The sequence below is a fragment of the Cryptomeria japonica genome, chromosome 6 (genome assembly GCF_030272615.1).
Source record: "Cryptomeria japonica chromosome 6, Sugi_1.0, whole genome shotgun sequence".
NCBI classification, from domain to species: domain Eukaryota; kingdom Viridiplantae; phylum Streptophyta; class Pinopsida; order Cupressales; family Cupressaceae; genus Cryptomeria; species Cryptomeria japonica.
The window spans coordinates 656,848,235-656,864,719 of NC_081410.1; the positions used below are offsets into that span (position 1 = coordinate 656,848,235).

Genomic DNA, 16,485 nt, shown 5'->3' on the forward strand with positions numbered 1-16,485 from the left:
CCAACTGAAATTCTTGAGTGCTTTGCTCAGTTCTACAAGGATCTGTTCTCTGCTGAACCAGGTAGGGAGGAATAGGAAAATGCCAGAAAGATTGTCATGTCCTTGGTCCCCAAACTTATTGACAAGGAGGATAGTAGGATACCTGAAATGGCTATTTCAAAAGAAGAAATTAGGAGAGCTATCTTGGCTCTTAGTAATGATAAATCCCCCGGCCCTGATGGGTTTCTAGTTGATTTTATAATCAAAATATTGGATGGATTGTTGATGATCTTCACTCCCTATACACTGAGGCGATACATATTGGTTCCTTGGGCAAGAATATTAACCAAGGTCTGATCAAGCTAATTCCTAAAGAAGGTGACAAAACCCTACTTAAAAACTGGAGGCCTATCACACTGTTGAATGTGTCATACAAAATCTTAGCTAAGTTGATTGCATGCAGATTGGAGAAAATCTTGCCTAAGATTGTGAGTACTACTCAAACAAGGTTTGTTTTAGGACGTTATATACTGGAAAGCCTAATTACCTGTTGGGAGTCGCTCCACTGGGCTAAGGAATCAGGACAAAGTGGAGCCATGTTGCTCATAGATTTTGAGAAAGCCTATGATAGGATAGAATGGGATTATATCATGCAGATGCTTCAGTCATTAGGCTTCCCCCTTGGATTTTGTAATATGGCCAGAACTCTGTTATGTGATGCAAATGCCGCTGTTGAAGTAAATGGGATAAGGTCCTCCAATTTTGCACTAACTAGATCCATCAGACAGGGATGTCCTTTGGCCCCTACCCTATTTGTCCTAGCTGCTGATGCAATGTTCTACTTACTTAAGGACTCCTCTACTACTCCCCCTGTTAGGGGTATTTCCTTACCTAACAAGGAGGAAATCTGTAATGTTCAATTTGCTGATGACACTGCACTATTAATTAAGCTTGAGGAAGATAACCTTGCTGCTCTGATGAAAAATATTGATCTCTTTTGTCTAGCATCTGGTAGTAAGATTGCTATGCACGAGTCCAATCTCCTTGGTTGGGATGACAACCCCTCGGTTTGGCTCTCAAAATTCTCTCTCAATTGGTTGGGCCCAACACAGATTGTAAAATATCTAGGTATTCCCTTTTCTGTTCTCCCAAATCTAAAAGAAATGTGGGAATGGGTAAGGAATAAGATTGATAAGAATTTCTCCAAGTGGAACAAGAACTTTCTGTCCTTGGCTGGAAGATTCCAGGTGTGTCAAAAAATATTGGCCTCATATAATATTTATTTCTCATCAGCTTGGCTCTTTAGGAATTACCAATTTAATTATGTTCAAAAGCAGATTAGGGAATTCCTATGGTCAGATGGCAAGGGTACTAGGAAGCAACATGCAGTGAAATGGGAGTGGTGCACTATGCATAAACTATTTGGTGGGATGGGGTTGAAAAAATTGAAACTACAGGGCATTGCCCTCGCCTCCAAGTGGATTCTTAAGGCCATGGAAGGTAATGAGCCATGGAAAGCTTTTATAAGAAATAATATTATATGCTCGGTCCCTAAGAAAGCCAAGAAATAGAAAGATCTCCCCATACTTGACCTTCTTATGGGACAGTTTGAGGTATCTCCGGCTGGTTCAGATATCTTTAAGTCCTTATGGAAGGCTTGGGAACATGTGAAACACTTGGTACATATCAAAGTTAATGACACTGTACAGGGACATATTGCTGATAACAGATCAATATGGTGGAATCTATTCCATAATGGAAAACCTTTAGCCACTCTCCAAGGCTGTTCTACACTGAAATGGCATAATATGGGTATTAAATACTTTGAGCAGCTATTTGAAAATGACCAATTGAGATTGTGGGAGGAGCTGAAACTTACCTTCTCTATCCCGACATCCCAGAGCAGGACTTATAACATACTTAAAATGGCCTTATCCTCTGCTCTCCCCCCCTCCCACCCCCCTCTCCTTCGCTCCCCCATGTCTGCACTTTGTTGGACTGATGGCACACCTCTCCCTTCCCTTAAAGCCAAATGCATTTATTCTTCACTCACCGAGGCTGATACCATTTTTCTGCACCTTAACAAATGTTGGGATCTAAACTGGGAACCAAAGGCCTGGAAAGATAGTCTGTGTAAATTTTGGATGGCTCATAATGAACCAAAAAAGCAATTCTTTGGCTGGCGCCTGCTATTAAATAAACTCCCCATAAAAGATAAGGAAGGTACTTTTTTAAGTTGTAACATATGCAGAGTGCCTGAAACTGTGAAACAATATTTTTTGAATGCCATTTTGCAAAAGAAATATGGAGATTGTTTGGTTTTAACTTGGAATCTGTTTCTTTTGAATACATAGATGTTATTCTAGGCTATATCAAAGGCTGTAGGAGAATTGCAAATATCTTTTGGTCTTGTTTTTCTTTGGAGGTTCTTTGGCTCATATGGAAGTATCGTAATGATGACATCTTTAATAGCAATACCAGGCACCTCACTGAGTCTCTTAGGAGACTCATTGTTTACTCTATTTCCATGCAGGTCACTGCTGTACTTAAGCTCGACTCAGACAAGTTTGACAGGTGGATCAAGGAGGGGGCTACTACTGTTTACATCCGTGAATTGTGACACGGATTCACTTGGGAGAGGGATGAACCGGGCAAGGCTGCATTTGAGCAAGCACTGATGGCTTTTATGAGGCACTTGGAGCGTAGACAGATACACATGGAGATTATTCAAGAGGAATCTGACCTGATTTGTGAGCGCACCTCCCATCCCCATAAACAGGACATACTTGATGGTCGGGTGGAAGTGTGGCAAGATGGAAATTTGGGGTGGGTGGCATGGTTCCCCCCACTGGGAAACAACACTTCACCGGATGCTGAAATCTCATTTCCCTAGACTGATGCTTAGGTTTCTTTGCTGATACTTTTGTTTACAAATATGTATATCTAATGTAATCATCCCTGTTATAGTGGAGGTGCCCGATAACTATATATTTTTTGTATATGCACCTTCTCTTGGTGCCCTTGATACTGCCGAACTCAGTTTTTTGCTGATGCTATGTAAAGGTTTTTTTATGATATCTAATCCAAAAAAAAAGTAATGTAATAAAGTGACTTTATAAAAGTTATTTTATAAAGTGACTTTTAATGGTGCTTTGGGAGACATGGATATTATGATATATTAAAAGTCACTTTTAATTTAAAATGTGCAAACTCTAATTAGGTTGCTCTAGATCACCTAGATACTTATTTGTCAAAAGCATAGTCCTCGCTATAGTGTACTACCTTGAATGATGATGAACTCCTACTCACAAGGCTCGAGACGACCTCTTCCGCTTGGAGTGGCAACACTTAACCTTGATGGTCCAACTTCTATTAGCCAATTTGTAGATCATTTGCTAGCTATATTAATAATGCCATTTTTTAAATTTTAGTTTTATGTTGTACGTTGGTGGTATTGATGAATTTTGATTAGTATTGAAGGCTTTGGGCATACATTGACACATATATTGTAGGATTTTACCAATATAATTTTATGTCACCACAAGATTACCTCTACAAGTAGTCCTTTATGCTAATGACATTTTTAATTCCTCATGTATCTTGATAATAATAACAAGGCATGGGAACCCGTTTAGCAGACACACACCTCTAAGCATTTGTTAGTAGGGTGAGAAATGGCAAGTTTTGTCTGCTTTGGGCTTCTCTCTTTCAAGCTTCTTTTGTTTATTTTTGATTACAAAGCAAGATTTTCTCCCTCTAGGCTCGTTTGGCTATTGTTTCTTAGGATGCAAATGTATTTGTGAAGGATGGTTGATTGCACATAATCCATGGGTAATTAACTGTTAAAATAGACTCCAGTGGATTTTTTTCTATTGTTCTTCATAGTTGAAATATGAAAACTTAAATCTGATGCATTGACACTAGTGGCTGAATTTGGCATGTTGCTTTGATAATAACCAGAGGCAGATAAAGCCAATTTTGTCTGCTTCAGCGAATAGCTTGGCTAGGATTTAGTTTTAAAATGCATTTGATAAGTCTATAGGGCATCATATTCCAGTTCTGGTATTATATATTTATCAATATATGGAGTCAGGGATACCTTTTTTCCATATATTTTTGGAAACACTTCTTACATTGTTAGAGTTAACAACAGAGAGGGACTGTCAACATTAGATATTCTTGTGTATAAGATTTGTATACGATATTTGGCTTTCATTATTGTAAAAATGTTGGAAATTAAAATGGAAACCAATCTATAATCCTTTTATGCTTGCTTGAAAGGTTTATTCCATCTATGTTATATTTGATAGTAGTACCATACACTCAAACAAATTTCCAAAGTTGAAAATGTAGGTTGATACCTGTTCTAACTTTCTTTCTAATTACTTCTGCAGTACAGTCTCAAGTGGCATTAGTGGTGCAAGCTACTACACTGGAACATTCAACACGGTTAATCGTTCTCCTAATGGTGATTATGTGGCAGTTTCTAGTCGTGGGAATTTTTATTTAACCTGGGAGCCTGGTCAGGTGAAATTTTGTAGCTTCTCCATGTCCCTTATGCTCAGAGTCTGCACACGCAGCTCCCATAATTTCTCTTTAATTCCAGTTTGGTGAATTAACAAGATGGATATAACTAATGTGCACCTACATGTAAAAAATTATCCCATGATTACTTCTCTAATTCTTTATTTATTTCATTGACAATCAGTGCAGCTTATCCAAATTGTAGTGGATGCAGATATTACCTGTTAACAAAGTTTATAATGTGGAAGATATGTCATTTAGTTTAAGGCCAGCAGCACAAAAGTTAGGATGCTTGTATTTGCAAATCTAAAACCTTATTATTTTTTCTTTTGTATTTAGAACTAAAACCTTATTATTGATAATATAAAATTTTGAAACATTCACATTTTACTAGATGGATTTCCCATGAGTTCCTAGCTCATCTACTTGTCTGTGCACAGAAAATGGATTGACTGAACATATTTATTTCCTTACACGTTTTTTCCTATGCAATTCTCCTTACTTGAAAGGATGAATTCATTAGCTTCATATACTGTCAAATCCACATGTAGGTTCAAGTTTTAAAACACTCCTAGAGTCTTATAGGGTATGCACTTGGTCTAGTGATTTTAGCCTTGCCACAATCTTTGCAAGTCATCCAGGGCTATATCACAGAACTTATTTGGTCTCAAAGGCATCATAGAAGAGCCACACAATTTATTGGTCAATAGCAGTGAATAACCTAGTCTACAATATACAATACTAAGGCATCAATTCATAGAATAACCCAGTCTATCAATTATGGTCCCACATCCACCATAGCCTTGATAACACAGTTACGCAACATGTTCAACCAATACTTAGCTACAGAGATGCTCCACAACAACCTTAATGTCCACAAATTTCTCTTAGCAAGAAAAATGCCTAGGTTGTGGTTTCATTGCATCTATTATAACACATTCTACCCCTCGACTCTTCACACAATCAAAACTGTCCACTGATGATTTCTACACTTGCAGACCAGAAGTGTATGGCTATATCACTTGTCTAGAGCCTCTCATCCTTATTTCTTTCTACAGCCTTCAAGCTTAACTACATTGTTGTAGCTTATGGAACCTTGCAGTAGATAATCCTTCATTGAATGTATCATTACAGGGCTATTCATCAATAAATTGTGTGGCTTTTCTTCAATACAAAGCTTGACTTCGTACAATCTACATTCAATTTACTTGATGAAATTTTATCAATACAATAAATGTAGAGACAAAATAACCAACTTGAACAACGGATTCTATAGCGTAAGTGTAACATCAACTATTCTCTTAGAGTTTATGTGCTTATAGGTTACAAATGCCCAAGCTTTGGGACTTTGAAATAATCTTATTTTAATAAAGGTTGCTGAAAAGCTAGGAAGGAAGAAACTTTAGAGCAAATCTAATCATAAAGAACATTAAAATAACTTGGTCTAAAAATAAGCCCTTCTCATTCAAAAATCGAACATGATTGGAAAAGACTTCAAAAAGATGTTGAACCTTAACTTGCTTATAGAGAAAAACTTTGAAGTTTTAGTGCTTTAGTCTTGCTTTTTTGCTTTCATGGTCAATTGGTGTAGTTGCAGCACTACTTTTCTTCATAGGTGGAGTAGTTCGATGTTTTTGCCAATTTTAATGACTTGGCAGAGAAAAGTGATGGTTGAACCCAAGAAAAATGTATCAGTGGAGATATGTGATGGCATAACCATCAAAGGTGTGTGCCCAAGACACTAGTCAGGTTTTTAACATAGCAGAGATCTCTAGTTGCTTAGGCACTCCACAAGTGCACCCAAGTGCTTAGTTAGGTTTTTGGAGTGCCTTTGCAACTACAATGCACTTAGTTCCATGAAACTAAACTAGAATATTAAGTCACTTAGTTCCATGAAACTAAACTAGAATATTAAGTTTTGTAATCTGACCTATAAAGGGTAAATTATTGTTCAATCATGGAATATACCTAACATTTTGTACCAAAAACTTGATGCCATTATTGAGTGTAATTCTTACATCATCCATCTCTTTGACTATACATAGCTTGTTACCAAGAAAAACAAAATCCCCGTGACGCTTATCAACAGTAAACTTGAGATACTAATCCTTACTATAGGTGAAGCATTCGGATGTGCCTAAATCAAAGTACTAGCAACTACTTTTAGCTTTATCTAAGGAACCATCAATATAAACTCCTCATCATGGTCTTCCTTAGCAAGATCTGCCACATTATCTTTATTCTATTCATAGTTGCAAAACTTGTCAAGTACTCATAGAACTGGCGAGTACTCCTGAGCCAGAAAGCCCAACAAGTTATAAACCATATTACTCCTTGATGGTTTTCTCAAACACTTGCAGTGTTTTACCATGAAAAACACATGAATAGCTTGAAAAAATTGTAACTTTTTGCAAAAAACTCATTGAAATTGCTATAAAGGCTTCTTTTTTCACCTGCAGTTAAATTTTTTGTTGTTGTTTCAACTTCATTTCTGCCTCTGACCAGCACACAACTGGCAATTTTGGGCACATGACGACTCACAAGTTTTCATGAATATTTTTTTCTGAGTTTATGGCATGCATTTGTCAACTTTTTTGAACAATGAAATCAGAAATCTAAATTATTGTTGGCAGTCTTAACTGTTATATAACTTATATTATCAACTATGAATTTGAATCATGATATTTTTATTGCTGTTATATTTCAGTCGTTGCTGTCACTGTTGTAATGATTAATTTAACTATTTTTATAATGTTGCCATGACATATTTAAGTCTTTTTTTAGTTGTTATGAACTATTTTCTTTTTCAACATTATAAAAAATTGTTTTTTTGTAGGCTATGCGTAGGTGTCCTTGGGATGGTCAAAGGACGTTTGAGATGTCCTCGATTGCCTTGGGGACGACTAGGCATCCCTTGCATGTTTCTTGCCGTCCCCAATTTTGGGGATACATTTCGAGATGTTTTTGGATTTTCTCATATTGGGGGGATGGCTAGGGGACGTCCCCTAATGTTCCCCATCCTTGAAACGTCTTAGGGGATGGGGACGGGGGTTTTAGGGGTGGGCATGCATCCCTGTGTAACATAGTTATTTTTATCAATTGGTGTTTTATGCTCTAATCCTTATGTGGGAATCCAATAGAGATCATAATGTCTCCCTTTGGGATATTCTTATAAACAATAATACTTACTCAAAATATGATAATAGTTTTATCGAAGATTACAAATGTATGATATATGTTTAGGTCAATGGATCATAGTGCAATACCCAAAGTTGATCAAATAATGAATTCTCTGGAAAAACTTTGCAAATCTGCTGAATTAGAGGACCTCGTGTGGTGACATTTTCACACATTGCCCCATTGCAAATGGGGACCCCCTCTTTTCGCCAAATAAACAAAGTCTTTTGTGGTCAGTGTCATCTCTTGACCCTAAGGAATGAATTATAAGGTCTTGTAGGTCTAGATTTTGGCCTTTGGAGGTGATGAAATGCGTAAGTATGGAATGGATTTTAAAGAGTATAGAGCCTTGATAGTTGTCATCAAGTCGAGAATCGGGGTTTTCAAAGTATTTTCAAACTGCATTGTGTTTATTGATTATCCTTTGAGCTTTGCATTTTGTTAACTTATGAATTGATTGATACTTGTAAGATTACAATGTTTTCTTGTCTTTTCAGGACTGATGCAAGAACAAGACTTTGCATGTTGAGAAGAGGACTTTGTTGAGTGGATGATATCATCATCCAAGGAAGAGATTGCAATGATAGAATAAGGAATTCACTAGCAAAAGGATTAACTGATGCAAATTTGACTAAGTATTGAAAGGTCTGCATGAAGGAATGAAATTGAATAGGCAAAATTTTTATAAGTATGGGAAAAATCCTTCATAGAGGTGGATTTGCGCTCCCGATAGAAATTCCTCCTCCATCCCTAAATTGCACCCAAGGAAGCAGTTCGTTTAGTACATCAATAGGAAATCCTCCTCAGGGTCTTATTTGCGCTTTGAGAGTTAGTGCAAGGCAGGAAGCAGGAATTTATTCCAAGGCAAGGAAAAATCCTTCATGGGGCTTGGTGGTGGTGTTTTTTAGTGCTTTTGGCAGAAGTTTCTATTTTTAGTAAGTTTCAGCGCGTCTCAGTTTTGGTTAGTTTGGAATTTGGACACACTATTTTTAACAATGGCTATATTTTAGTAAATTTCATTGGGTCTCCATTTGGCCTAATTTTGAGTTTGGGCAAACTTACTATTTTATTAGCAGGTCTTTTTTTTTGGTGACAAATGAATATTGACAAAGAAGAATAGGGAATATCCAAATCCAAGTCAGTTGAAGTGAAGGACTAAAGCGAGGAAATTTGGCTAAGGCATGGCAACGATCCAAAAATCCTTCATTGCCTCTCAAATGCGCCAAGGAAAGGGAATTCACCATGATCAAGAATTCCTCCCTCACCTCAAATTCCTCCTCCAAGCTTGCTTAGGGGTGCAAATTTCTCACTGCTAAGTATTTTCTCCCAGTTTCAAAAATCCTTCTCTACCTCTCATGTGTGCCTAGGAGCGCAATTTCACAAGTGTTAGGGATAGCCCCCCAGGGAAAAAATCCTCCTTCATTGCTCAATTGCGCCTAGGAGTGCAATTTCCCCTATCAAGTGGATTCATGCTTAAAGACATAATCTTTGTGGCCATATCAAATGTGCCCATGGAAGAGAGGTGATTGGAGACATAAAATTGAAGTTCCTAAGGAGATATTTTGATAAAACATGGCATTCTTGACAAGTTAGAAAATGATAAAACATCAAGGATTCATCTATCCAATCCAAAGACAACATCATGGCATTAAGATGCATGGAGATCTAGGGTGAAAGATGTCCAAGTTCTAGACAATCCAGTTCAAGGCATTCAAGGTTCAAGACCTCAAAGATCAAAGTTCAAGTATAAAGAAGGAAGAATGCAACATCTTGAATTTCCTCTGGAAATCCAAGATCAAAAGTCAGAAAGTTCAAGTGTGAAAGATTTCAAGAATGACAAAATCGTCGACAAGAGAGTCCAATCCATTCCAAGAAGGTGAAATCCCAAGCAAGTACATGAAAGGAAGAAAATGATCAAGGAGAGATAATTTCATAAGAGTTAATCAAAGTTAGAACCTTGATCACAAAGTGATGCAATTTGGGAATATACTCCATCAAAATCAGTTAAAATGCAACAACTATTTTGTGATGAGTTACCAAGTCCACATGGAGTTCAATATGTTGACATAGCGCCTACTTACCTTCACCGGCCAATCACGTCTATTCAAGTTGACATGACCAGATTTAATGAACCCGACTTATCCAAGAGAGCTTCTAGAAGGTGCTGATAATATTTAATTATTGGTTTATATTCGAAAGAAGGACAAGTGTCCCCAAATGTAATTTTCTCATTGGTCGACTTGGCCCCACTTTTCTGTGCCACATAAGCTATTCTTAATAAAACCCTAATTAGGGTTCCATCTTTTAATCTTGACCCTTGATTTCAAATCAATCTTGGCCGTTCATTTGTGGGAGGAGCTCTATAAAAGGCCTTGCCTTCTCATTTGTAATTCATTAGATAGCTCATTAGTTCAAGTAGAGAGCTCTCGCTCTTAGAGTAGAAGTAGAGTAGGAGAAGGAGAAGACATTGTTGTAAGACTTGAAGGAATAAAGCTTGATTTCATTGAAGTTATGATGGATTCTTGCTCATTTCATCTCATTGCATGGTGTTCTTCCAATTTCTCAAAATTGTTAGATAAAGTGCTTTGATTTCAATGGATAATGTAATGGTGTTTGATGAATTTCCATGGTTCATACTTTTTGCATCTTGTTGATTATAAGTTGCAGTTAAAGTTAGCCCGAGCCAATAAATTTGTGCTAAGTTCAATTGTGGATGGTCGTTTGGATTGCGCCGTTTTGGGTATTCAAATGCACTTTCTCTGTGTGAAAATTCTTCAACATACTTGGAAGATTGCACCATTTCTTGTGGAGTTGTAGTTGATCTTGGCGAAGTAGGACTTCGTTATTTGGAATTTGTCCATTGGAGCACTATCCATTGATATCATTGTCCTTAGGAGTAGAATAGATTCTCTAACCCTTTCCCCTTTTTTACTTTCAGTATATTTCCAGTTTGTTCGAAGAGAGAGGCATCACAAAATTGCAATATTTGATGATCAAGTTCCAGCCATAGCAAAGAAGTGAAAGAATGATCCAAACGTAGGTCACTTTGTGTTACCAGCATATTACATCAGGCCAAACGAGCTCATATCCAACATAAAGTCACAAGTTTGCAGTAGGAACCTTGGAGTCACCTCTATGATCTTCGCAATCTTAGCATACGAGGGTCTTTGCTCAAGAGAGGATAGAGTGTCCTTTGGCACTTTATTTTGTGCTGGTGTGGTCATAAAACATCCATCAACATCTCGTCCCTAACTCAATAGTGACAATACCAAGGATCCTTTCCCTAGCTTGTCAAGGGCATTAAAGAACCCTGTCCTTCCAATCCTTAGCCCACGCCATGAGCCTGGAAGGGATTTCATCTTTTTGATTTGCAAAGACTACCTTAAATTCAAAATCGATAGCTTGATATATTTTCTAGACTATTGTTGATTAATACTTCTTGATGGATTGACAATGTCAAACTTGAATAATACTTGAATATTTAATAAATGATTATTGCTTGGATTAATATTCTGTGTTATGTTCATTGCTGAGTTTATTTCTGAATTTCTGCTCTGAATTTATATGCTGAATTGTTTTTGAATTGTTCTAAATTGATCGTGAATTGATGCTACTCGCAATGATTTGTTTTCCCTCTTATACCCTTTGAATGAGAAGGAGTCACACCTCTTCCTTGGCAAGAGACTTACTTCTTCATAACTAAGCTCTGTCCTAACAAGCTTTAATATTGTTGATCATGATATTCTTTTAAACTTGATCGATCCTTTTTATGATGCCTTTTATTTCATCACCTAAGCCTTATTGTTATTAAGACTGCGATCTGGTTTTAAAAAAAACAGCGATCTTATGGTGGGGGCATGGCATAGATTAGGAGGTTCAAATCCAATTCTATATCTTTATCATATACTTCTGAAATTTGAGGCCTGGTATTGCTAGAAAAAGCGAGTAGGTTTGGAAATCACAAATGTGCTGTATTCCACCAAGGAAGTGCATTCAGCATTTTTGTCTAAAAACACAGATGAATATGTGTATTCACTAACCCAAAAATGTCCAACATATGTCCACTCTAGAGAGCTAGTGAAAATTATTCATCCACTCCAAAAGATATTTTATGGAAAATATCACTTTGTAAGCAGTTAGTAAATGCTGGCATAAGTTATATGAAGAAAACCTATTATTTTGTGTGGTTGATAGCAATATTAGCTAAACTAATCTTCTTTATTTAACAGGGTGTTACTCTTAGACATCCCTTTCTTTTCTTTACCCTCTTGCATTTGTAGTCTCATTGATTTTTGTTTGTTTTAGATTAATTATGTATTACTAAATGTGTGTTGTGATGCCTTGTGTATTCCATTTATGCTTGATCATTATTTCTTTCTTTAATCAGTCAGATTGGTAGTGTTTTCCTTTATACTCAAGTGATGATTGAAGCCATAGACGGAAAACTCGCAGAGTACTCAGCGAGTCTTGAAAAACTTGCAAGTTTTTCTGCTTGGGGAGTATTTACGCCATAAACTCGCACAAAAATTCTCACAAAAACTTGCCGAGTTTTTGGTGAGTTTTTCACAAATACTCGGCAAATCTCTGACAAAAACTCGGCTGCATTAAAAAAAGAGGCCCAAACACGTAAAAAAATTATATAATTTTTTTTTTCCAAGTCAATCTCATTCTCTTCATCAGAACATATACATGAAATATAAAATTTAAGTATATATATTGGCAGGATGTTTGAGAGGGGTTTTAGATCTCTAGGAGTTATATTGCAAATTCTAGGTTTTAGAAGATCTTTTAAATTTTCAGATAGTCAAATTTCAGTAATTAGTAGGCTACTATAAGCATTCTCTCCCTCTCTATATCTCACTCACTTTATCTACCCTTTAGACTTATCTATCTCCATATCACTCTTCTAACCCTCTCTCTACCACCCTTTATCTTTCTCTCTCCTCTCTGCCCCAAGATCTAGACTTATCTCTCTACCTCTCTCTCTCTCACCCTAGAACCCTTGTGAGGGGTGCTACCCTCAACCTCGTTTTGGCGAGGTGGAGGAGCCACATTGGACTACTAGGACTAGACCCTCTAGTTCTACCTCTCCCTTAGTTTTCACTAGAGCTGGGAAGAGGTGTTGCCGGGAATAATCATTATGTTATGTTGTCATATTATGTTTATGTTGTCGTCGGTAATAATGAGTTACGGCGGTCAGTTAGTTAGTCGTCCCGAAGGGCAATTGGACGCGATGGTTGGTCGCACTCCTTCGGGTATTATATATTGCGTACCTTTCCTTCTTAGTAGCAGCATGATAGTCGTGTCTGATGTAATGTTATAAGCACTTGATGTACATGGACTATTGAATTAATACAGAGACTAGTTATTTAATATATTTCCATTATGTTTTGTGCATTTACTTTGTGCATTTAATCGTTTACCCGTATGTGGCAAACAAGAGGAAGATGTAAAAAGTTTTGATGTAGTATTTACTTTTAGTTTTACAAAAACGATTTTCTATTTCATTTTGTTTTAGACTATCAACCATCAACATTCTACATGAGGATGCCATTTTGTACCCAATTTGCATTTAAATCAATCAAATATATCTAGACTCAGCTTGTTTCTTTTATGTACTCATTTTTTGACTCATTGGATGCATCTCCTCGTTGAATTTTGTAAAAAAAATGCATTTATAATTAAATTTAAGCAAAATTTTAAGTTGCTGAGTTTTTTCTTGGGCCTTGTCTAGTTTTTGCTTTTGGTGAGTAGTTCAACTATGATTGAAGCTATTCTGAAATTTTCTATATACATCTCTATTATTTATATACATGTGATTGGAGATGCACTCTCGTTAAACAGTTTTCTTATAGCTAATCTGCATTCACTGAAAGCTTCTTGCATTTTGGAATATAAGCTCAGGTTGAACTCTGTTATATTGAAGTTTGCCATAAACAGTGTTTTCTACTAGGATTGACCAGAGTGATTCTGTATCTCATCTTATCAATTGACATCAAGGTTAAGAAGGGAAAAATAAAAAATCATTATTAATTATGTGCACTATATGTGGATAATAATGGTGAGTGAGATTGGTGATCATGAATGTGCTGTGTTCAGCCAAGGAAGTGGATTTGATTTCTTTCCCCCATAACAAATGCAAAGATACATATTCACTAACACAAAAAGGTCCAAAAAATGTCCACCCCAAACAAAAGAGTCAAATTATACATTCACTCTGAAAGAAATATTCATTTTGCTTCACTATTTAAGGCAAATGCATATTTGAAAATAGTTATTAAACCCTCTAAGGGCATCTATGGAAAACTTACTATTTCATGTGCAGTTGATAGCAATATTAGTTGAACTACTTTTCATTATTTTGACCAGCTTTGAAGTCCTAGACATCAATTTTTTTTTGTTCGCTCTCCAGCCTCTGTTCTCTCACTGAATGTTTTATTTTCATTTGGTGCTAAAACATGGGCAGTGTATGCCTCATTTACTCCACCTTGTACCCAATCACCGTGTCTCGATTAGTCCCATTGGTTATGTTTGCTTTTTGTCATTTGCAGATTTATGTTGTTTTTATTCTCATCGCATTTTTGAGTGCTTTAGTCACTGCTTTGTGCTAAATTGCCCTTTTTTGTTTACAATTAGATTCTGATACAATAGAAATACAATTTTAAAACTCTAAGTTTAACTATACAGCACCATTTATATAAAGGATTCCTTTGATGCTTATTTGATGTGAAGTTATTTTTATTTTTGAAGTTTCTAATTTGTGGTTTTGAATATGCTCTGCAGCCATATTGGACCCCACACAACAGAACTAGTGCTCGCAGGATACAGAACATGGGTTGGCGTGCTGATGGTGGGCTGTGGCTTGTTGTTCGTGGTGGTGGTCTCTACCTTAGTAGAGGGACGGGGGTAAATTTGAAATGCTATTGTTTGACTTCTCATATATTATTGATGATTCCTTATTAGATGTCCGGTGGGCCTTTGAGCAGATGGAACTGACTAGAAATTTGTGTCTGTTATTTAAAGAAAAGATTTAGTACTTTCTTGAGGATATAAGTAGGACCCTAATATTAATGCCATTATTTCTGAGGGAAGTGCAAAGGTAAATGATAGCAGTTTTTACTGTAGTTACCTGGAGATGTGTGGTACAACTATCTGTGCAGGGATGGGGACACCAATAAGATTGGGGTAGTAAGCAAATGAATAAGGAGATGAATATATTATATATAAATATTGTCACCAGAAATTGTGGGTAGCTAGGGGGATGCGGTCTATGTTTCTATAATGGAGTTTCCTGGGTTACTCTTCTATCTTAGATGATACACCTGTCCTGTCAGTAAGAGCAAGAGTGTACAACTTACAAAGAGAAATCTCTGCATCAAACTTGGTAGCTTTATCCCATTCTATGGATTATGCTAAATAGTGAAAAGAGTTCTGAATTGGCCACAATGTTACCAAGATGATTAATCAGATAAATCCCAATTAATTGTGATTTGGTGTTTGGTTAGATTTACAAGAAAGCATGGAAGTCTCTGTTTTACAAATAAATACAAAAATCCATAAATTTAACATAGTCAAAATTCTAGAATATAGTGAAATATGAAATTTTAGTTTGTTTTCTAAGTTTCTCAAATTTTCCTGATTCCAATGTTTGTAGACCTGTTTTATCACTGGTAACAACTTTGGTTACACTGGTGAGGACGCATGTCCATTTACTCTACTCTTTATGCTCTCAGTTTGTACTTTTAAATGTTGTGGTGTGCATAAAGCTTGGTAAATCATTTATGTGAACACAATTGTGCTTACTTCTATAATTTCTACACAATATTTTCCTATTTCTATTTGTAGCATCTCAAATGACTAGATGGTGATTCAATTGAGAGTTGAGACACCCTAGAAATTGAGTTGCAATGCTTGAGGTGCAAGGCAGAAATTTTTAAAGATACAAATGTAGTCCGACAATGCTTCAAATCTGTGACAAGTTCTTATACTGGGGTAATTTGGGAATGATTTCCATGGTAGCTGGATCTATCTTCCATTTGATACCATCAATCACATTTCCTGAATTGCTCAATGCTTGCTGGGAAAAATTGATGACTTCTATAAATCTGCAATTATTATTTTTGAAGAGTTTCAAGTACTTGTTCTAGATGTGTTGTATTCTTCCTACCTTTTGCTAAACATGACAATATCATGAAGTACACATTGGAAGATATCAATGTAAGGTTGGGAAACCTCATTCAATGATTTCGTGAATGCTAAGAGTGCCATTGCACAACAGCTTTAAACCATTTACAAACTATTCAAATAAGCCTTAGTTGGATTCCAAGGTTGTCCTCATATTGTTCTCTTCCTTAGCATACAACTGATGGTAACTATATTAAAGGACTAGGATGGTGAAGTATTTGATTTCTCAGTGCCAGTCCAACAGTCACGAAACCTTAGTTATGGAAAATAAACAAAACATCATGGAAACATAGACAATTATATAAGAAGATATCTCAAGCAAGAAATGCAATACTCTATTCTACCTTATAACATTAGGACAATGATAGTGTCCTATGCGTTGTAAATCTTATCATTTTTTAATTATTAGTTTAACCAAGTGAACTACGAGACCTATTTCCAGAAAATAAAAAGTACAAAAATACAAACTTAAAACACAAAAAACACATATTTGAGATGAGACAAAAAACACTTTGAATGGATATTGTTGAAACACAAACCATCAAAAATCAAAATTGAATCATGTTTGTTGCAATAGGCGTGCTTTAGGGGTAGGTTTATTGGTTTATTTTAAGATTTTTA

The 16,485-nt window shown here is 36.2% G+C and overlaps 1 protein-coding gene across 1 annotated transcript in view; it reads left to right on the top strand.

The window, feature by feature from the left end:
- LOC131033196 (photosystem II stability/assembly factor HCF136, chloroplastic) overlaps positions 1–16,485 on the top strand; it is a 173,821-nt gene that overhangs the window by 17,577 nt on the left and 139,759 nt on the right. The window contains exons 4-5 of the mRNA XM_057964344.2: positions 4,374–4,506; positions 14,464–14,586. Coding sequence (XP_057820327.1) covers positions 4,374–4,506; positions 14,464–14,586 — 256 coding nt within the window. The remainder of the gene's footprint in view (positions 1–4,373; positions 4,507–14,463; positions 14,587–16,485) is intronic.